Here is a 24441-nt window from a genome sequence, read left to right on the forward strand (position 1 = left end):
CCTACTCCCATGCTCCACCCAAGTCCATTTGTATCTCTGGATTTAGGTGGGCAATAAAAATCCTTGTGGGGAAAAAACTCACTTGGCATTCACAAAATAGGAGATTCTAACTTATTTAGTGAGCTTGAATGGGGGGTTGCAGGTGAGGGGGAGTGGTACACGATAAAGGAACTGAAATCAAATTACAAGAGATGGCAGTGCGGTTTCTGAGAAATAATTCATCCTACTGGAAGAAACAGAATAAGCCAGATTTACCTACAGAGACTGGATTGTGTGAGGGAAAGTCAAGGTCTGGGTGAAGCATGGTGATTATCACTTGAACTTGTTTTGATTCAAACCTGACAGTATGTGAAAGCACTGGGAGGAAAAAGCTTAGGGCAAAGTAGCAGAGTTGTTCTGCTCAGATGAGGTGCCAGGGAAATTAAGAGCGAGGCAGAGCAAGATACACAGAAAGTGAGATAAGTGGTGGTCAACATGTTTTGTCTGTGTAACCCCTAAATGAATTCTGAAAAAAAATGTATCCCCTCATACATTTTTAGACTGACACCTAAAATTTTTCATCATAAATAGCTGCAAAGAACGTATTGATAATTCCTTGCATATTGCACATGATATTTTAAAATAAAATTAAAGTAACTCTTAAATCTATTCAGTAGAATCTAAATAATATAGCAATTCAATACCCATCATCATTATTTAAAAAAAAAATGGGCAAAATGCTTCTTTAACAATTGAAAATTTTATAGTGTTCTTTCGCTCCTTGAGCTCCTATTCCGTTTCCACATCTTCCACAATAATTATGTCCTAATGTTCATGGAGAGGGGGAAGGGTAAGCCGGGCCGAAGTGAGAGAGTGGCATAGACATATATACACTACCAAATGTAAAACAGACAGCTAGTGGGAAGCAGCCGCACAGCACAGGGAGATCAGCTTGCATAGCACAGGGAGATCAGCTCGGTGCTTTGTGACCACCTAGAGGGGTGAGATAGGGAGGGTGGGAGGGAGACGCAAGAGGGAGGAGATATGGGGATATATGTATATGTATAGCTGATTCACTTTGTTATAAAGCAGAAACTAACACAACATTGTAAAGCAATAATACTCCAATAAAGATGTTAAAAAAAAATTGTCCTAATGTAATATGTATCTTGATAAATAATTCTCCACATGAAAAATAAACATATATAATCTATTTTATTTCCTGTGATAGTATGTCTTTAAGTCAAAAAATTATTTTGGTTTGATTTATCATCACAATTATTATTAGTATAAAATTAATCAAAACTGTATATATATTATAATCTTTATTAAAATACTAATATAAAAAGAAAATTTTATTGGAGAGGTATGGGATGAATGACACTTTTAAAAAAACTACTTCATAAATTCATGGATAATTACTTATTGCTAGAATGCGAAAGTTTGGCATTAACTTTAATCCTATTTTTATCTTTTCCTTTTTTGGGGTCAGTACTAAGATTCTTTGTTCACATAAACAAAAAGATGATAATGGAAGGAACTAGTTATACCATTGTCCCATAATTCTTTAGAGACCTTCTAATCGTATGCTAAAACTCCTATAATGATCCTATTAGGAAAAATTATTTTACATGATCTAGCAAATTGGTTGAAAGCAAAAAATGAAAAACTATCAGATACGCAAATATATCTGCTATCCCCGAGTTCCCCACACTGATACTCAGATTTCGAATTATAACACTGTTTGGAAACTTGAGTATTTACATTCCAGGCCACTAATCTGGAAACTGTGACAAGGCTGATGGTGAAAAGGAAGGAAGGAAAAGAGAAATTGCTTAAGAAGCTCTGGTCTCAGGCAGATCAATATTAAGCAATAGGACCTGTGGAAGTTCATGATAGGTAAACCGATCCCCTTAAAACTATCCATGTGCCTATGCGATCCTTGTGTAATGTAGTCTGTGTGCACCCAGGTATATGCGTAACCCAGTTTAAAGCCTGCTTGGTTACATCATCAATATGGTAAAAGCTAACATTTTCTAAGTCCTTACTATGTGCCAGTTGTGCTAAACTCTCTGCATATATGCTACCTCTCATTTGACCCTTACAAGAACTCCTTTGCTGATGAGAAAACAACTTAAGAGAGTAAAGCTCCCGGCTCAAAGTTCCACAGCTAGCAAGAGGCAGCATGTCTATCTGAACACAGATTGTCAAGCTTAACAACTAAATTACATTGATAAATTCATTTGGGACACATCTAGTTGAGGGGGCCTGCGAGACACTGGTTACTACTTTCGAGCTCAGTGCTTTAACCACAGAGAGGTCTTTCTTCAACATTTTAAAGTGATTAAACAGTGTACTGTAGTGAGGTTGATAAATATGCAAAGAGCATAAAACTGGAAGAGACAAACAAATCAGCATCCCCCAAATCCTGACAAATTAGAGCAAAGGATTAATTTTAATACAATGAAATTTAACTTAGACAAGTATGTGACAATTGTGTAACAAAACTCATTCCATTCCCACCTACTTGTTTGTGTCAAGAAACCAACAGCACCAATAAAGAATGGAAGAGATAAGGATGAGTAGAAGCATGAGTGAAAGACATGGGGATTTCAGCTGACAGAAAACTCCATATATTTCAAGAATATGGTATGACAATCAAACCTCTAACATGAGATTTGGCTGCATTTAGGAAAAGGGAAAGGAGTTACTAATTCTTGGGTTTTTTTTCTTCTGGCCAGACCACAGTCAATTCTGCATCTTACATTGAGAAACTGAAGAGTGAGTAACTCTAAAGCTGATGACTATAAGGGGCCGTTGAAGTCATTTTGAACTACTATTTTCACTGGGCAAAGACTATAGGGTATGGGGAGTAAAGCGGTACAAAAAAAAATTTCTTCACATAGTAAAGGGCTACCATATTAAAAAGGGAATCAATTTGTTCTCTATGGTCCAAGGAAGTACAAAGGAAGAGAGACTTGCAGTCATTCAGAGGAAAAGCTTTCTAAGGATAAGGTCAGGTCATTACTACAGATGAAAAAGGTGGGCTTGGGAGGTAATGAGCCCCTGTCACTAGAGGTGTAGCAAACAGATGGGATGCAATATGTGCGAGCGTGTATGTATGTGTGTGTGTGTGTGTGTTCGCGTGCGTGCATGTGTGGTTTCTATCAACCCTGAGAATTTCTCATTAATTGGAATAATTTTCTAAAATAGCTGAGGCTTAAATTTGTTAACAAACAGCTCTCTCTGGAGCTGTTTTCAAAAACATTGGAAGGATCCCCTGGGGCAAAATTACTATACAGGATTTTGAAGAGATTAGGTTTATAACCCAAAGCCATCAATATGTTCATAAACTATTACTGATCCTCTGATTCCTTTGCTGTGCTGTTAAAGTAACTCCACTGAGATCTCCTTACAAGGACTTAAGGTCTCTAAGTTGTCTCAGAGAGATGTAAAGGTTATTTATCTGTCACCTTAAAGTCTTTCCAGTCACTTTTATAATCCAGAAATAAGTGTGACAGTATCATTTTTTACAGGCTTGACAATTAAAAAAAAAAGATGATTTAAAACTTATTTTAAAGTAAAATAATCTGTAATTTCAATTGGCACAGTCATATAACGTGAAGCAAGAGCTAAGCTTCCTCCAATATATTTGCTTCCAGAACACACAGCAATGTGCAGACCAGGCATACTTCTCCTTGGGGAATCAACGCTTTTCTTTTCCTGTGGTCCCTCCCTTCTTTATTTCATAGGCCTCAAATTAGGTCTTACCTTGCACTGAAAATCAGATCCTTCATATTTCATACACCCTGAAGCCAACGTGGTTTCTCCCTGGTCATCTTCTTCTATGATGGCAAAGCAATGTCCATTAGTTCTAAAAGAAAAAAAGCCAAAAAACCAAAAACCAACTTCACATTGGAAAGTACTAATTAAATCTCAGTATGAATGTGACCAGTTACTGATCTGATGGCTTTTAGTTCTGAATTAGAATTACATTCACATTTGACTTACTGGCAAAACCGTACATGTTTTAAGGCAAATGAAAATTGTCAATATCTGAACTAAAACCTAAAGGTCTAATAAAAATCCTGTGTTAGGTAGAAAAGGATTTTCTATTAAACAAGTCCCACCAAATATGAAATACTATGTAACTTCTCTTTGCTAATCATAGTCATGTGATCACAGAAAGATGATTTATACAACTTTATAAAGTAAATAATCTTAACGTTTAAAAATATACTTAAAAATAACTATCTCTTTTCATCCATAAGATTTTCAGTATTCCCATACTGTACACAATAATAAATAAAAACAAACTTTACTGTGAAACATAAAAATAGATTCAATGACAAAAGTATATTTGGAAAGACCAGACTAACTAAGATCCTGAGAGGCACTTTTTATTTAACATGATAGGAAAAAAGGGAGAACTTTTGAATAGCTGAATTTTCAAGAAATTTATATAAATGGATTTGTATTTAATAAAATGTTATTGGGACTTCCCTGGTGGCGCAGTGGTTAAGAAACCGCCTGCCAATGCAGGGGACATGGGTTTGAACCCTGGTCCGGGAAGATCCCACATGCCGCGGAGCAACTAAGCCTGTGTGCCACAACTACTGAGCCTGCGCTCTAAAGCCCGCGAGCCACAGCTACTGAAGCCCGCGCACCTAGAGCCCGCGGTCCGCAACAAGTGAAACCACTGCAATGAGAAACCTGTGCACCACAACAAAGAGTAGCCCCCGCTCGCCACAACTAGAGAAAGCCAACATGCAGCAATGACTACCCAATGCAACCAAAAATAAATTAAAATAAAATAAAATAAAATAAAAAATTGGAAAACCCCAGAGGGGAGTATCTTTAAAAAAAAAAGTTATCATTTTAGTACTAGTATGCCAGAATTTTCTCCTAATATATTCATTAGGCTTTCATGGGTAGGAAGAAACATCTAAAAGATTTTTTGTGTCCCTCCTTACTGTTCATATCAGTAAGTATACTGCTTACAGTTAAAAGAATATTGCATAATTATTCATTTTCTGAAATGAGAAAATGTTACGTGTGAGGTGAAATTCTGTTAAAATTGATGATTCCCAGTTTTACTCTGGGTTACTAAGCCTCTAACAAATAGCCCACACAGATCAAGCAAGAACTACAGACAAGAAGTCTGGCAAGAAGTCTCTTGGTGACAAAGGGAACACTCCCCTAACAACAGATCACCCAGTCTGCCACAGTAAAGTCAACCACCACCAGCACAAACAACAAATCTAAGACATGGTGAACCATCATATAATTTCAGTGTTTTATATGTATACATTTTGGCTTTATATCTGGTCACATTCAAAGAGCATAAAATTATTAGGGAAATACAAAACAAATCAATAATTATTGATTATTACACCTTTATAACAGGGGGACAACTGACTGATGAGATTGAGTCGTTCAGGGAATTTTTTTGGCTAGTAAGTCAATTCTTCAATGTCCCCCAAGAATATGAAATAGAATTACATGATCATATATAAATATTAATTAGTTAACATGAAATTAAGTAGAAAAATTAAAGTGGTTATATAAATCAGATTTGGATTTGGGAGTTCACATAAGAAAATAACACAAAATTAATTAAATATCACAATATCATTCTTATAGACCTGCAAAATATTTCAACCAATTTATTTATTTAATAGGAAGGTTTTTTTAAAAAAATAACTTATTTATTTATTTATGGCTGCATTGGGTCTTTGTTGCTGTGCACAGGCTCTCTTTAGTTGAGGTGAGCGGGGGCTACTCTTCGTTGCGGTGCGTGGGCTTCTCATTACGGTGGCTTCTCTTGTTGTGGAGCATGGGCTCTCGGCATGCGAGCTTCAGTAATTGTGGCACGTGGGCTCAGTAGTTGTGGCTCGGGGGCTCTAGAGCACAGGCTCAGTAGTTGTGGTGCACGGGCTTAGCTGCTCCGTGGCATGTGGGATCTTCCCAGACCAGGGCTCGAACCTGTGTCCCCTGCACTGGCAGGTGGATTCTCAACCACTGCACCACCAGGGAAGCCCCTATTTCAACCAATTTAGAATTACACGGTTTTAGGTGAATTTTCAAGGTTTCTTTCTGGTAATCTCTAAGTTTTCTACAATGAATATCAATCACTTTATGATAAAAAGATCACTAAATAAACCCAAAATGCTAGACAAATACCAGATTCCTTTTAACTCTTTAAAACCTATATTACTCTAAGGAAATAACCATCAATCACTTAATAGTAATAAATGTTCCTATATAAAAAACAAGAAGCTTTTGGCTCTTTGGAAAAACCATATAAATTTAAAGAAACAAAATTCAGACAAAGTAAACGATTCTTAAAATAGTACTAAGTGCAACCCTATTCTCGTAACTTTAAGAAGAACTGCATAAAATACTTACATGCATGTGTTATTAATAGCATCATCCGGGCAGTGTCCTGAGCAATAGCACTTTAAAAAAGGCAAGGTATCCTCTGGTGCTAAGGTTACTCCATTTTCTGACTTTTTCTGGTCGGAGTCTGATTTCATCCCAGTACCATGGAGCATACTGTCTAGATTCTGCCCTGCATTCAAACATGAAGTTGTAAATAAACCACTCTGAAAAGCTAATTCTTTTATTCCAATTTTCAGTGAGAAGTTTCTAAGCTTTCTTATTGTATTAATTGCAGCTAATGTGTGTTTTAATTAAAAATAAATTTCATTCATATGATTAACATTTACTAACAGCCTAAAATGCACGGAAAAACTATCCCAGGTATTGTGGGATATATGGAGATGATTATGCCACAATTTTTGCACTAGTGAAAGACAAACAAGAGTGGCACAAGGTAGAATATGGTCATAACTTGTAAGAAAGGTACAAAATGGAAAGCAGTTTCAGAGAAGAGCGAGATTATTTCCAATCATTAAAAAATATGTATAGCTGATTCACTTTGTTATACAGCAGAAATAACACACCATTGTAAAGCAGTTATACTCCAATAAGGAGGTTTTAAAAAAAAAAAAAGGCAAATTACAGTTCTTTTTTTAGACTCTCTGGTTCAAAACTTGTGACTAGTTTAAAAAAAGTAAAGTCCTTTATTTGTACCTCTATGTGGAAGTGAAACTACTAAGCATCTTGCTCTGGATTTTAATTGCTTAAGTAAGGGAATTATGAGAGCATGGGGACTAATCATATTATCTGGTGCCTTTTATCTCAAGGTCATTGGTTCAAACCCAGACTACGCTGCCAGAAAATGAAGGTCACTGTAGGGCAGTAGTTGGCACATGGAAACAGAACTGTGTTCTTGCATTAGAGTCTCGTAGCCTCAAATGACAGATACTGTCATATTTGATACTGATTCTTTCAGGCTGAAAGCAGAACAGAACTAAAACAACGTTTTAGTAATTCCTTTCTCCCTCTGAATCAGCTGAAATCAGCTAGGCTACTCCTTGTAGAGTTGATCTTCATGGAATGAAATGTAGAGCTAAAACAGGTATAAAATATTAAGAGAACTGTGTATGTATTTCATTATAGATGTTAAATAAGTGGTTCAAGGCATAATGTGAACTTGACTTAAAACTTAGCCGTACTGGTGAGATGAACTTGAAAAAAGTAAAAGTAATACATACACACACATTGATAACAGGAAAAGAATGTGCTGCTAAATAAATTTTAGTGATTCCATGCCATAAATTTCAATAATGTTCACTTAATCCTCTAAATTGCTACACAACATAGACTTCATTTATGTTAAGAGCATCAACGAAAGAAAAGGGACGGGGAAGAGTTTCAGGAAGGGAAGAAATCCACTGGGCTAGAAATGAGGAAATCTAGATTCTGGCCTACCATGTTCCTCCACCATTTATCTAGCTGGATGATCGTGGACAAGCCATGTCATTTCAAGCCTCATTTACTCAATAAGACCATAGGACTAAAGCGTATCTGAGGTCTCTTAACCAGTTTTAAAATCATATTACAACAACAGAAGGAAGCATCAATTTAACTATGGAGACCAAATGGCAAACAGTATATTTACGCACGCAATTAGTTTTTCAAAAATCTAATGATACATAGAAAAAGCAGTAGAGTGTGGCAGAAATAACACTGAAATAACAGTGAGAAGTCAAGGGTTCAAGTCTTGAATATCTCCATTGATACGTTAGTCTCTGAACCTCAGGTCTCTATCTATAAAAAATGATGATAATAACTTCTGCCCAATTCAAGAGATTATATATAGATCAAATTATATATATATTATATATAGATCAAATGAATGTATAATAAAGGGCTTAAATATAAAAGTGTATAAATGAATGTACTAATACAAAGATCATACTAGAAGATCACCAATACCTGGAAAATTCAAAGTTACAGATGGTTAATACACATAACTTCCTAGAACACTGTTTGAATTTAAGAGAGAGAAATATTTCAATTATAATAATTTGCATCTGAGGTTTATATTATCTCAAGTATTAATTAACAAAACACTGATTAGAGGCCAACTATGTGCAGGCAAGTTACTGAATGTTGGAAACTGATGTGGTCCTTGAGAAACTTGGAAGGAGACAAAGGTGTATGTGTGTGGAGGGGATAAGCACATAAATAAACACAATTCAAAGAGTGATATAATACAAAGGTGCTATGTAAACAAAGGAAGGAGCCAATAACACAAACTCATCCTAGGGTGTCAAACACAAAGAAACCTGAGCTATAAGTTGTAAAATTTCACTAAATAGAGGCATAGATACAAAGAAAAATAGCTAGCAACAGCCTCTCTGTACTCTCTCCCTAGATGACAGCACTTATTCCCATGGTTTAAATAAATCTCTTCGTTGATGGTTCCTACATTTACCCCTTCAGGCTTGACTTGCTTAAGTAACTCAAAACTAACTCGTCTAAAATGGAATGCTTGACTTTTCTCCTCAAACCTGGTCCTCCCCAGGTCTTTGGCTCACCCTCCAAGATATATCTCACTTTTTCTCATTTTGGTCTAGTTCCTGCTATTACCCGGGCCCATCATATCATGTCACTTCCAAGACAAGACATTGATCTCCCTACTTCTGTTTTTGCCCCCTCCAACCCATTTCCCACATAGCACAGAGTTATCTTATAAATCTAAATCTGATCCTGTCACTCCCTGCTTAAAACCAATTAATGGCTTCACATACACTCAGAATAAAATCCAACCTCCTTCACCAGGCCTATTGAAGACCCGCAGGATTTGGACCCTGTGGACCTCTCTCTCCATCATGCCCAAACATACAGCCCTGTGTCAGTTCCTAGAACATGCCAATCTCTTTCTACACACAAGTCCTGTGTTTACAAAGCATAAAATTATGAGTCCTGGTGTGGGCTGGAGCTATGGGTTATATATATAACACCACTCTAGCAATCCATAGTAATCTCTAAGAAATAACTTTTTTTGGGGGCTGCTCTTCGCAGCATGTGGAATTTCCTGAACAAAGATCGAACCCGTGCCCCCTGCAGTGGAAGCAGGGAGTCTTAACCACTGGACCACTGGGCAAGTCTGAAATACCATTTTTTCGACATTGGTTTTAGTTCTTTTCCTTAAGAGCAAATATTTTTATCTTATTATTTGAAGGGAACTATCAAACTAATCTTCTTTGAAAGGAAATGTAACAAATTTTGCTTATATTTCAGAGAAATATAATGCTTACTAAGATTTTTCACTTATGCCTGATAACTAATTACCAATTTATTTCATCTAACAAAAGTTTATTGGGACTTCCCAGGCGGTCAGCCGGTTAAGATTCTGTGCTTCCACTGCAGGGGGCACAGGTTCGATACTTGGTCGGGGAACTAGGATCCCACATGCTGTGCAGTGTGGGCAAAAAAAAAAAAAAAGTTTATTATATAACAACTTAGGATGGGGAATGAGAATTTTGTATCATATTGTCTCTATGTGATCTATATAGATTAAAAAAATTTTAATACTAAATACTGATTACCTAGGAGTAAGGTAGCAAACACAAATGTTACTATTAATTTAAGTCATCTTCAAAACTATGATAGCTTTGGTTGATACTGATCAACAAGGCATCTAACAAAAGACGTTAAAATAAAGATGTTTTATTAAATAATGTGGTGTTTCACACAAAAATGTAGCTTTTGCAAGAGTGTTTTTATATTCTCAGTATGGGTACTAAACAAGGGTACTAAACCTAAGACAAAATACAAAGAAGCTACAGATTTCATTATTCTGTTCACTCAAATGAAAATGTCAAAAGATTTATGCTGTTCATCATAATTCTTATTAGCAGATTTTAATCATCACTCTGAACAAAACATTATGAAGAACAATCTGTGAAGGTATAAACTTAAGAGAACGGAGATGTTCAGTAAGTTCTATATAAAATCATTTTGCCAAATACCACTATCTCTTCAGTTTAAAACACTGTCCTAATTAAACCATACAGGGAAAAAGCTCATATGCAAATATATAGCCCATCTGATCCTAAGAGTCATCAAAATAACTTCCTGTTTGGGAGTTCTAAGCTGTGAATGCATAGTGTAAAATTACAATATTAGTCATAAATAAAACTTTGAGTACTCTGAAGAAATTTTAATATTTGGCACACAGAAATTCCATTTATGTTTCTCAACTCTTAACAACAATAAAATGTTTTTTAAAAATTGACATTTATTCCTTATTGTATTTTAAAGGGGAAAGGTATTTTAAAACTAAGTCTTGAGTACCTATTACCCTTAGGCACTAGGTCACCTACTTTATTTTATATTTTATCTCATTTAATCCTCATAAGACCTGGTGTTGTACATCATAATGCCTATGTTACAGATAATACACAAAGTTCAAAGAGCCTGAGATTTTATACAGACTGGAAAATGTTTCTATCATAGTCAAGTTCAAAACTTATTTGGCATGTGTTTGTTCTTTGCCTCTATACTTAAAAGCTATTGGCATACTGGGCCTAACTGTTCAAAACGGGACATGAGTTGAAAGAGCGGTCCTAAGAATGAGTGTTTTTTATATACAGAAATAAATTACTAAAAAAGAGATAAGATTGCTTAAATGAACACTGATTTACCTTGAACATGAGAAATGATGAACAGATAGGCTCCCAATAATCTGATGTAAATATACAGCTGAGTCATTGTTCAATTTTAACGTACTCTGTACACTGTCACCTTTAATAACTAGTCTTGTTATGTCACTAATTTAAAAGACTTTCATTCAATGAGATTTTCTTGTAAAAGGTCTCGATCACTTGACAATGACTCCAGCTTCCACTGCTTTCTCTTGATTCCTGAAAGATAAAAATATTAAGAAGGAAATGAATATAACTGAATTCTGGAATGTTTTCAAAAACTAGGAGAGGAAAAACAAATGCCCAAACATACCTTTAAACAATGTAATACATTATTAAAGATTAATGTTATCATTGTTAAAAAAAAAAGGCACTGTAATTTAAAAGCTTAAATAATTTATTAATAGGTTGCCACCTCTCCTGACCTTAGATTAACCATATGTAAAATAAGATAAGAACACTAATAATCTTAACAGTCTTTTCTGGCTGCTCTAAAGTAATTATTTTATTGCTATTAAGAAAATTTCTAAATATATTAAGAATAAAACAGGAAGAGCTGAATTTAGAACACTAAGCTAGGACTTCCCTGGTGGCGCAGTGGTTAAGCATCTGCCTGCCAATGTAGGGGACACGGGTTCGAGCCCTTGTCCGGGAAGATGTCACATGCCGCAGAGCAACTAAGCCCGTGCGCCACAACTACTGAGCCTGCACTCTAGAGCCCGCGAGCCACAACTACTGAAGCCCACGTGCCTAGAGCCTGTGCTCCTCAACAAGAGAAGCAACCACAATGAGAAGCCCCCGCACCACAATGAAGAGTAGCCCCTGCTCGCTGCAACTAGAGAAAGCCTGAGCACAGCAACAAAGACCCAAAAGAAACCAGCCAAAAATAATAAATAAGTAAATTAATTAATTAAAAAATAAAACAGTAAACTACTCATAAAAAATTTTTCAATCCTAGTAGATGTGATAAATAAAAACAACTTGAATCTTTCTAATAAATAATGTATTCTATAGATAGAAGGCCTACCTAGAAAAACATTTAAATATGCAGCATGCTTCCTCATTAAAGCAAAAACATTAGAAATGTATCTTAAATGAAATTATTTACCTAAAATACTACAAATCTGAATTCATTAGGATAAAACTGAGCTTTTCATATGGATCACATGAAACATAACCTCCCCAATTAAGGTTTGGCAATTATAAGATAGTTAAAGAGGTAACAGAAAAAAAGGTTAGTTTTTGTAAAGATGAATATGATTCTGTTTCTTCTCTCATCCTGTTGGTTCAGGCAACTGATTTTACTGACGTCAGCCTGAATTATTCCTCAATGAAAATGATATTATTTATTTGTAACACAATTATCCTGGCATGATTTCTACCATAAATATCCCAAGCTTTCTATGTTAACTAAGAATTTTTCACTTTAATTAGCTCTCCAAAGGCACTTAAGAGTATTGAGGAAATAAGATATACAGTGAGATGCCATTTATATTGTACATTTTATATATGGCTTATTCTAAAATCTCTAATTTCTCTACTATGAAATTAATTTGATTTCCATCTACATAATGTTGAGAGAGTAAGATGTAAAGTCTAGAACTATTACAGAATAACATCTGTAATGTGAGTTAACAGTATTTGAGAAAACTCACTTCTTGAAATTATGGGATACTTGTTCCAGGTTTCAAATTCAAAAGAAGTTTCCAGTATATTTCCAACATTGAACTCTCTCCTTATTTCTATTTGCCTATTAAATATCTCCACTAGGATTACATCCCACCTGTCCAAATCAAACTCACTAACTTTCCTTCACATTGCTCTAGACCTGCCTCCTCCTCCTCCACTTGCTATCACAGAGGAGGGTGGTGTCATCCCTCCAGTCACCCATGCCAAAAACCCTGGTATCATTTCTGCCTCTCTTCCTAGCTCTCACTCTCTCCCCATACCTTCACTCATTTATTCATTCACTCACTTATTCACCAACAGTGTTTTCTGAGTATGTATTATACATCAATGCAAGGGGCTAGAAATAAAAATATGAGTATGACAGATTCTACTTCAAGGGCCTCATATTCTTGGTCAGGAAACGGACTGCTATGACTGGTTCCATCTTTCAGTGTCACTGCTTCTTCATCAGTTTATTTAAGCTAATATGTGGTCCTGTCTCATTACAGGTACAACCAAGGCATCCTGCAGTACAGTCGATGAGACCCTAAGCACACCTGCCACACTCACAGTCCCTTTCAGAGGAAAGGGATCATGTGTGATTCCTCCTACACAAACATCTGTGACTCTACCACTCTCAGCACAAGTTTAAATCCTGGATCTGCCTTAAATAAGTAACTTCACCTCTCTGGATGAGTTTCCTCATCTGTAGAACTGGAATTATATTAACTCACAATTATTTTGAGAACTACATGAGGTAATAGCTAACATATATTCACCTCTATGTGGCAGACCATTACAATGCTTTGAATATATTAATATTAATTTACAGAATCATCACAACCACCTTGTAAGATAGGCACAATTTATTATTTTAACTTTACAGATGAGGAAACTAAGGCAAGTGGAGTTTAAGGAATTTATCAAAGATCACACAGCTGGTAAGTGTCAGGGCCATAATTCTAATCAAGAGGATCTGATTCTCGAGCCCATGTGTTAACTGCTACCCTATGCTGCCTTGCTGGATATTTTACATACATTACATAATGTAAACTATACATTATAAAGTATTTAGAAAAGCCTGGTACAGAGTAGGTACTTAATAAAAGTTTCCTCCTCTCAGACATGTTTATAACATACTTGCCAACCTGGCACAGGAAGTAACAGGTGCTCTCCAGGACAATCCCATCTGCAAGACATTTTTATACACTAAAAACCCTGCAACAACTTGTATGGAGAACAGCTATCAGCCAAGAGAAGGCTAAAGGTAAAATGGCTTCAAGTGCCTCATTTGTAATCTAACAATGGAAGCCCCTAATCTTTAAAAGAAAAATGTTGGGTTTTAGCTGACTACAAGCTCAATAAGCATCAGTGCTTATGACAATTCTAAGACATGAAGGCAATCTAATCAAGCATTGATAGAAGCACACTGCCATAATCAAAGAGGGTAACCATCTTACTTTATCCCACCTGGTCAGGCCTCAAATACTTTAGAGAAGAATGACAAGAATGCAAAGGATAGAGAAATGACTACACTTGAGATACAACTGAAAGGACCAGGGATCTTTGCTCACAGAGTATCAAAGGAATAAAGTGTGAATGTACCTCTGCCAAGGACATGACAGGCATGATGCAAACAAGACTAGACCAATTAAATGACTTATCAGATTCCCTCCAGCTCTGAATTCCTGAGCGAATAGTGTTCTCGCTATTGAATGTTAATTTATTTCCCAAATATTTATTAAGTGCCTATTATACACATGATTCTGTATGAGACACTGAGAATATAGTGAGAGAGCAAAACAGACTGAGTCTTCATGGAGTTCACAGTCAAATAAGATAATTAAGATATTTAGACATCAAACAAGACAATACAAATGATACGTGATCACAACTTGAGGTGAGTGCAAAAAAGAAAAGTGCCAGGTCCTTGAGGGACATGGGGAGTGACCTAATCTAATCCAGATAGAGGGAGGTCAAGGGAAGCAACGTAGAAAAGTGACATTTAAGGTGTAATCTGAAGAATAAAAGAGTTATTTAGTCAGGTAAAGACATGAGGTTGGGGAGGGGGCTTGTTCTAGGCATAAGGAACAGCCTGCTCAAAGATCTTGAGGCAGAGAAGAGCAAAGGAGAACACAATGTTTCTGAAATGTTGAGAACAAGGGTTAATGTAGTGGAAGATGAGGTTGAAGAGACAGAAAAGTCAAGGACCAGGTCAGGCAAGATCATATGAAGGATTTGGGATTTAAATGTAAGTGGGATGGGAAGGCAATTATCTGGTTTCTCTGTAATGAACTGGAGGGGACAAAAGCAGAAGGAAACAGACCATTAAGGATATTGTAGCAGTTTAGGAGAGGGACAATAGTGGTTAAGCTTAGGGTGGTGGTGGTACAGTGGATGGAGTCAAGATATATTTCACAAACAGATTCAGTAGGCCTTGGTAATGGATTAAATGTGGGGGTAAGGGAGAGTGAGGGGTCAAAAAAGATCCCTACATTTCCGGCATGAGCAATTACCGAAAATGGGGACAAATGGATTTTGAAAGAAGTGGGGAGAAGAGATCAATGGTTCAATTTTTAGACATTTGAAATTACTCAAAGGGAATGTCTAATGGGCATTTTTTTTTTTTTTGCGGTACGCGGGCCTCTGTTGTGGCCTCTCCCGTTGCGGAGCACAGGCTTCGGACATGCAGGCCCAGCGACCATGGCTCACGGGCCCAGCCGCTCCGCAGCATGTGGGATCTTCCCGGACCGGGGCACGAACCCATGTCCCCTGCATCGGCAGGCAGACTCTCAACCACTGCGCCACCAGGGAGGCCCTGTCTAATGGGCATTTGGTTCTGAAACTTAAAGGAAACTTTTGAGACTGAAGATATAAATCTGTTATGTCAACAGCATAGAGATATTTAAAGCTACAGTTCTGTATGAGATGGCCTTCTAGAATAAAAAGAGAAGAAGGCACTAGAACACCAATGTTCATTTAAAAATTAGATTAATAAAAGCATTAACATCATATATATTTACTTGGCATTCACTGATAAAAATAAGTTCATGGGCCAGGATCCATCATGTACAATATTAATATAGTATACATTACCACAGCTGGAATATAAACTAATATTCATAAGTGATATTTTTCACAGTTAAAAAAACCCCACCAATCTACCAAAAGATCATTACGGTGATCTAAAATATGTCCACAAATGCTCTGACACTATCTTCAAAAGGTGAAGCCTAATTTCCTCCCTTGAATTCCCACTGGACTTAATGACTCACTTCTAACAAAATAAAATAAGGTGGAAACAACGGTTTGTCTTCTGAAACTAGATCATAAAAGGCACTTCAGATTCCTCCTTGCTCACTCTTAGGGAAGCTAGCTGCCATGTCAATAAGGACACCCACGCAGCCTTATGGAGAGGCCCATGTGGCAAAGAACTCAGGCCTCCTGCCAACAGCCATGTGAGTGAGCCACCTTGGCCATGGATCCATCGGTGCCAGGGAAGCTTTCCAGTAACTGTAGCTTCATAGACATCTTAACCACAATTTATGAGACTTTAAACTAGAACCATCCAACTAAGCCTCTGGTGGACTCCTGATGGTCAGAATGAGATGATAAATGCTGGATGTTTTAAGCTGCTAAGTTTTTTGGTAATCTGTTGGGCAGCAGTAGATAACATTCATTGCTATAATACAGTCAATTCCAAGAAATTTGTTGAAATAATAAAAGCCTAATCACTATAAGTTATTGCACAGTCAACCAAAAGACAGAAGTCTGGAAGGCATAGTCAAGTCAGAGTATAACAATACAAGTATAACATAAATAGGGAATTCTCTGGCAGTCCAGTGGTTAGGACTCCACGCTTTCACTGCCAAGGGCCCGGGTTCAATCCCTAGTAGGGGAACTAAGATCCCGCAAGATGCATGGTGTGGCCAAAAAAAAAAAAAAAAAGTATAAATAGTCACAATGCTCAAAGAACTAACTGGATAATACAACTAACATCTTTCTTTCAAAGGAGTAACCAGAGTATATTCTTTGTTTTTAAATTACCTCAATAAGTAAGGCTCATTTTTTTGTGGGGGAAAACCTGTCCCTAGTTCCACACTATACACTGTTACATTTGCCCTTTTAAACTATGGATTCCATAACGATGACATCACTTCTGTGTTCTAGGTAAAGGCACTTTTCATATAATATCCTGGCAAATTTAAGAAAGTTAAGTTCTGATGTCAGTCTATTGGTTTCAAAAATCAGCTCCAGTATTTATTTGCTATGTAATTTTGGGGAAGCTACGTAAGCTATCTAGGTCTTGGTTTCCTTAGCCACAAAATGGGGACAATATTACTAACCTAAATGAGTTAGCGCCTTGCATCTCAGTATTAAGCACTCAATAAATAACAGATGTTAGTTGTTATTGTTGTAACTGTTGTTATTCATAACAGAAGTACTGATGATTTCCCCTTTATTTGTCCTAGCATATTAACTATTTCTAAAATTATGATATAGCAAAAACAGTAACCTTATTTTGCAACCACTCTTGAAACTGAGTATTTTATAATTCTAACATCTGAAAATAAAAAATATTTTTAAATTCCTAGAATAATTCATTGGAATTTTTATATGAAAATTAAAAATATCTGATCATGCAATGTTAAGAATATAAGGAAATGCAGACATTTGAAATGCCACATGATCAAGATTTTTAAATTTTAAATAGCTTTTAAAATTTCATATTTAAAAGCTATTATTAAGTAGTCCAAAAAGGCATCTAAATACATTTACTTTCCTTTGCTATACACACAGGTTGGTGGCTTCTTTTCAGGATAATAAGACTACAACATTACTCAATAAAATATAAATTATTTTTAAATAAAAATATTTAAAGCTTTGCAAACAGCAAGAAAGTTAAACCAATAGTTCAATCAGGATTAAAAAACAAAACAAAACAAAACAAAACAGGAAAAGGCTGAAGTCAGCTGAAAAAACAGACTAAAGTCATTCTTTCCTCTTCCCGTTAAGCCCCCCAACCTTAATTTTTACTTTCTAGTAGTGAGGTTTGGGAATTTTCAACAAGCTGGCTTACTGCCAACTCCATAAAGTAGTAAGGAGAAAACTCCCCCTTCCAGGGGTCCCTCCCCCTATGCAGCTCCAGGCGCCTTGTCTGACAAGCTTTCTGAGGAATAGACTCACTGCAGACTTTCTGGCTCCACAGCCATTGTTTGCACGGCTGCTTTGCTCCTGATCCAGAGTTTGGATTAGCATAAGAATATTGTCTTTTCCCTTAACAAGCAACTCATCCATCCCCTCCCCATTTCTAACCTCCAACCCCATCAATTCCTAAACTAATATATACACATACAAATGGAGAAACACTACTCAGGTTATTTTTATATCAGTGTAAAAAAAGTCACCCAAATCTAAACATAAACCCCTAAAAAATAACATGCTTAAATAAATAGTTATGAGTGTATCTGTGGTAATACACAGGAATCTCACCAAAAAGCCTGCCTTGGAGTCCATGCTGTGAGAACTTGTGATGGGTGAGACATTCATAATGAGAACTTTTGTAAAGTCTGAAAAAGGAGCTAAGAGAACCAACCATCTAGCTAAATTCTGACCTACAGTAGGGATGGGGAAGTTCCACTTCATAAAGACATTTCTAACTGTGATGTCTTCATCTACCCTGAGGTCACTAATTTCATCATCACCCTTGAAATTACCTTCTGACTAGACCTTCCTTTCCCCAATGCTCAATTATTTATTCAAAGCAAATTTAACAACATTTAACCTCTGTATTTCTGCTCAATTGTCCTCTCTTCATTCAAAACCTTTCACTTTCCTTCAGTGCCAAGAAACTGTTCTCCCCAACACAAGTAAAATTCTTCCAGGAACAGAGAGGTAAGACAAACTAGTATGGCATTATTATAGTTGATGCACTTAGATGTTTTATATCCCTCAGTGGGGGCCTCAATATTAGATGCACAATAAATGCTTCTTTGTTTATGAACTATTTTAAAAAACAGGGGATAATCTATTTTCAAAACACCATTCAACTTTGTACTACAAATTCACTAACCTAGTTTCGCCAAAGCTTTTTTGTTTGTTTCATCTTATTAAACAAAAAAACATCACAAATAATTAGAACTAGATTATGCTATATATCAATCTTTGGTACATCAGTGCTCAGAAGAAATTCTTAATGCCAGCAGTTAATTGAGGGGGTCTGGGTGTTATTCTTCTGTCTCTCCTCTGGAATAGCACAAAAGACAAAAAAACAGGTAAAGTGAATCAGTAGTTGCAGAAATGCCTAGGAGGCAACAGAATTTGGTCATCCCTATAGGTATATTATGAGTAATGGTAAACAATACTGTCTTTGTTTCTGCACAATATTTTTATAGAGATAAAATCAGTATAATGTGGTTACTGAATAGTTCAGGGTCTAGCATAATACAGATCTAGGTCTTCTGTGCCAATTAAGTGAGAGAAAATCATATATAGTGTTTAGTGGCAACTTTATGTTAGCACATCACCATCTTAATAATTTGCAAGTTAGTTTTACATGCCTTATACCATACGTATATGACCCTTACAGTAAGTAAAATTATTCCTACTTTTACAGAGAAGAGACAGGTTCAGGAAGCTAAAGTGACCTGCTGAATTCTATACAGCTAGTAACTTGAAGCAAAAACTAAAACCCAGGTCTTTTATTCCCAAGTGCAGTGTTTTATCCAGTAAGGACATCAAAAGGGAAATAGGAAGTTATTCTTTATTGAGCCACATAAGATTTTATTTCATCTTCACAACTCTGCAAGGAAAAAGTGAAGCTCAGCAAAGTTAAGAAACTTGCTCAAGTTCACACAACCAATAAGTAGCAAGTCTGTTGCTGAGAAAGCTCAAATTCCATTCACTATTGCATAGTCAGGAGCGACAGGTAATGAGAAAAAATGGAAACTACTGTGCCCCTTATTACACTATTGCTTTTCAGCAAAAACAAAGCAATAACAAGCCCCCCCTACCACGGCCCCCAAATAAAACCTAACCATTCTGCTTTGTGATGCTGACCTGGGATACCACTAACAAGTCTTTTACCAGCTGGTTCCTTGATAGGTTCTGCCAAAAGGGGAGGGAAGAAGGGACTTTCATCTTTCTGACTTTGTTTGTTGTTCCTGTCAGAGTTATCTGAACTACAACCTTTGCCATAGCAGCAGCAGTAGATTCCATTTCCAGCTTCCTTCCACACTCCCAGAACCAGCCTCATGGCCCCTGTTCAGACCCAACTGTGCCTACACCTCAGGGTCTGAGTGCCAGCGTCTCAAGACCCCAGAGCAGGTCCTCGGGAGCCGGCAGTAGCTGGGTTCTGAGCTCCCTCAACAGAGGACTGGGTCAGGGCTCCACAGGGGCACTCCTCCAAGCTTCTAGGTTCTGAAACCTCAGCCTCTTAAGGGTGGTATTTGCTTCCCACAATTAGTATTTCAGTTTAATCCCAGTGTTCCTTTAGCTTTTTCAATCCTCCAATACCTGTGTAGTCAACTCCCTACACCAAATTCTCTCTGTTAAAATAACCAGTGTGGTTTCAGCTTTCCTGACAGGGCCCTGATTGATACAAATACTTTCAGAAAACAGATCTCAGAGGGTAACTGACTGACTATATCCACACATACTACATAAACATTTTTTAATATATTCACTTCATCAAAGAGGTCTAACATTTCCTAAGTGCTTACAAAGTGTGTTTTAATATATATTCAAAGAGTATTCTAAGATATTCTGACTTTAGGAATGAATTCTTCTAGACTCAGTACCTATTTCACTTTTCCCACCACAAATAATTTTAACCTATCAAAGTTAGAAATTTGTTCAAGATTGGGTGGTCTTTCTGTTCTAACCTATGTGACCCAAGTCAAAACGCTTGAAAGAGCACCAAAATTTGGCTATCAAAACATTTCTCTTTTCCTTAGCGATACATTTAATCAAAAACTTCTGGAATTAACTCAGTAAATCCCTATGGCCAAAAAATTAATTCAAATGCTAAATCAATTTTTAAGGAGAATATATCTAACTTCTAGAACTGGGGGAAAAAAGTCAAAGCAGAACTTCAAGAATAACAAAAAACAAACCCACTTTTCACTCAGGAAACCAAATCAAAGTATATCTGTATTTATGTCCTCAATATGAAACACCCTTTCAAAAAGAGTCACAAGTTTCTGCAAGTTTGTACCTCCCTAAGAAGATATGGAAATATACAGGTGATTTTTCGGTTGGAACAATGACTGGGGTAGGACAGGACACACAGTGACTAGGGCCCAAAATGGAAAATGCAATGCAATGTGCAAGGACAATCCCTCAAAACAAAGAATTGTCTCAACCAAATGCCAATAGGGATCTCCTTGTGGAGAAACAACTATTCTTGACAAGAACGACCTATCAGATTCCATTTTGTTTTGGCCACGCCACAAGGCTTGCGGGATCTTAGTTCCCTGACCAGGGATCGAACCTTGGCCCTCAGCAGTGAAAGCACAGAGCCTTAACTGCTGGACTGTCAGGGAATTTCCTCTTAGGTTCTAGATATTCAAAAAGCAATAGTTTTAGGCCTCTTAGAAGAAAAATTATCTTAATCAAACTAATGTCTGAATGCAACTTTACTTTTACTTTACTTTTTTTCCTTCTCATTTGACCACTTTACAAAAGGAATCATATTCTTGCTGTGTTAACCACAGTGCTTGTACAATGCAAAAGTAATTTAAAAATCAACCATTTTTCTCCACTTTTTTTCCTCTATCTACAACTTTAAAAAATTCATTGTACACAGGTTTCCCTGAAGCACCAGAAGTAGAGGCTCTGTCCTAGGCCAAGCCAATCAGCATATTCTATCTCCTATGCCACAATGAAAAGTTCAGGGGTGAGCCGTACTAACATGGTCTAAGGACTTCAGCTGGCCCTGCAGAGATACAGTCACTCTTTCAGATTGAACATGAATAAGAAAATAGCTGCTGGCAGCTACGTTGGGACCAGAAGGGGAACCAGAGGCAGAGCTGGGAGAGTAAAAGAAGCCAGATCCTTGGAGCTATCAATGAGCTGCTCAAACAACCCTGCCTGACACCTGGATTGCTTAAGGACTTTTCAGTTAACAGCCAATAAATTCTCCTTATATTTTAGGTCAGAGAGAGATAATTTTTCTGATACAACCAAATATTAAATGAAAAGGTACACTTGAGTATTCTGGGTTAGATCAGCATAAAATTAGTACTTCTGAGTAATGTCAAATATCTCAGAAAAAGATACTCAATAACACATATGCAAAAAAAAAAAAAAAAGACTGGTACAAGATAGAATTACTTTTAAGATAGCTCAAATAGTATAAAAATTTACTTAATAATGTAATCAGCAGCTATATAATTTATCATTCCTGGTCTTTCTCCTCTTACCCCCTAAATCTGCTAGACCCTTGGTCTTTCTCACCATAACTAACAGCCTCTCTACTTCTAGTTTCCCAGGCCAAAAGTCTTGGGAGTCATTCTGGGCAACTCCCTTCTTCCCTCTCATACTCCACAGGCTATGGTCAGCAAATCCTCTTGGTTCTACCTTCAAAATATATCCAGAACCTATGCACTTCTCACCACATCCACTATTATCTCTCTGGTCCAAGTCACTAACTAACCTTTTGCCTGGATTACTGAAAAAGCCTCCTAGAACTGGACTCTTTGCTTCTGCCCTTATCCACCTACAATATATTCTCAACACAGCAGCCAAAGTGGTGATAAAAAGCATATTAGATCACATCACTCCCCTTTTCAAAACCCTCCAATGGTTCTCCAACTCACTCAGAGTAAAAGCTGAAATCTACCATGGCCAACAAGACTCCAACTCCTCTACTTCAGCAGCATGGGCCTCCTGGTTCCTCAAACATTTCAGGGATGGCCCTGCTGCAGGACCTCTGCAAGTTCCTCTGTCTATAATATTCCTCCCCAAGACATCTATCCATATGACTTGCTACCTGACCTCTTCCAAGTGCTTACTCAGTACCCCTTTCTTATTTAGTGTTCCTGCTCATCCTATTTAAAACTGTAATCCCATCCACATTGCTGGCACTCCCATCTTCCATCCCTGATATTTTTTTTTCTCTTCAGCACTTGTCACCTGTAATTTTACATATAATTTACTATTTGTTTTGTTTATTGCCTGCCACCTGCTCCAGAACGTATGCTCCGTAAGGGCAGGTGTATAAGTCTACTTTTTCACTCTGTATTTGTAGCACCTAGGATGGTGCTTGGCACATATTTGGTACTAAATAAATATTTGCTGAGGGAATGATTGAGTATAGCAGAAGGAATTAAAACGTTATGCCAATTCCTTTTACTTTCACATACAAATGAGACTTTCCCATAAGGGCTATGCTATGGATAAACTATTCCATTTCCTTTTCTCAACACAACTGAAATGATACAAAAACCACACTACTTCCTTTTGCTCACTTTGAGCCCTGACTTGTGTCAAGATCCAGTAAAAAAAACCTTTTTTCCACTGTTTTCACTGGATATACTCAAGTTTGAGTATATGTGAGTAAATTAAAAGGTCTTCAGTACGTCTTGAGACTCAATGTCTTGAGTATATTTGAGTAAATTAAAAGGTCTTTAAGAAAGACATGTATCAGTAAACATTATTTCCCAAGACCTAAAATATTGCTTAAGGCAAACAATGGCTTGGGTTATATTCTGACAGTACCACATAGTTACAGCAAGTTAAATAATTGTGGAAATAACCACAGACAAAAAGAAAATACAGTCCTTTGGTACAAACAATGTGGTCTGACAAAGGAAACTTCAAAGCACTATCTAAACTCAACTGCAATCTTTCAATTAAGTAAAGGTTCAAAGGTAGTATTTATATGTAAATTGTAAGTAACCAAAGGCCCTGAATAAGACCAGAGGGTGTTAAAATCAGATTGTTAACAGTTCTGCCCTGACAAGCATGAACCACAAACTATAGGAAACTAAACCCTGCAAACCTATAGGTCTGAGAAACAACACTCAAGATGACAAATTCGGGCTTATTAATGTGAAGAGCTTGGAAATCCAGAAAGAGTTTTCCCCGTTTTGGATGAAACATCTCCATTTTATTTTCTTTACTCCGTCAGAACATGTCTTAGGTTAGAATGTGCTGGTTTAGAGTGTTTTCATGAAGAAATTCTGTGGCAGACTTGACATTAACTTGTCCTTTTTTCCCTTTTAGTATCTTTGTTTCAGCTCCTAGTTTAAATACTTATCAACTTATATTTTTATTAAATATAAAAATATTTTTATTAAATATAAAACATATATTTTTATATTAAAAATATAAAAATATTTTTATTAAATATAAAACTTATATTTATTAAATACTTACCAACTTATACTTTTATTAAATATAAAAATATGCTGTGTTAAGTAACACAGTCTTAGAGTCAGGAGACCTAGGATTCAGTTGCAAATTCTGCCTAATTGGCTAGCTGACCTTGGCCCACTCACTTCCCTCTCCAGGCCTTAGTTTCCTCATCTGTAAAATAAATAATACCATGAAGACTTCTACCTCTCATATCCTATGAGTCTATGAACTACACTCCTGAATATAGTGCCTCAAAGACTTCACCTAATTATATAGGTACTGAGTAAAGCAGGGCAAATACCACTGAAGCGCCACCCTTTCCCTGGTTCTGAGGGAACCACTATTCTGATTATGGTATTTAACATTCATGTCTTTA

The 24441-nt window shown here is 36.7% G+C and overlaps 1 protein-coding gene across 2 annotated transcripts in view; it reads right to left on the reverse strand.

Moving 5' to 3' along the window:
• BMPR1A (bone morphogenetic protein receptor type 1A) overlaps positions 1-24441 on the reverse strand; it is a 57394-nt gene that overhangs the window by 22369 nt on the left and 10584 nt on the right. Inside the window, exons 2-4 of one of the 2 annotated variants that reach the window (XM_082854225.1) lie at positions 11040-11258; positions 6388-6550; positions 3751-3853 (exon numbers count right to left, since the gene is read on the reverse strand). In XM_082854225.1, the coding sequence (XP_082710351.1) occupies positions 3751-3853; positions 6388-6550; positions 11040-11106 (333 nt within the window). In that variant the 5' untranslated portion in view covers positions 11107-11258. Of the gene's footprint in view, positions 1-3750; positions 3854-6387; positions 6551-11039; positions 11262-24441 lie in introns of those variants that run through there. The other variant, XM_082854224.1, reaches the window with a different exon arrangement.

Source organism: Leucopleurus acutus (assembly GCF_964270905.1).
Source record: "Leucopleurus acutus genome assembly, chromosome: 14".
Lineage (NCBI taxonomy): Eukaryota > Metazoa > Chordata > Mammalia > Artiodactyla > Delphinidae > Leucopleurus > Leucopleurus acutus.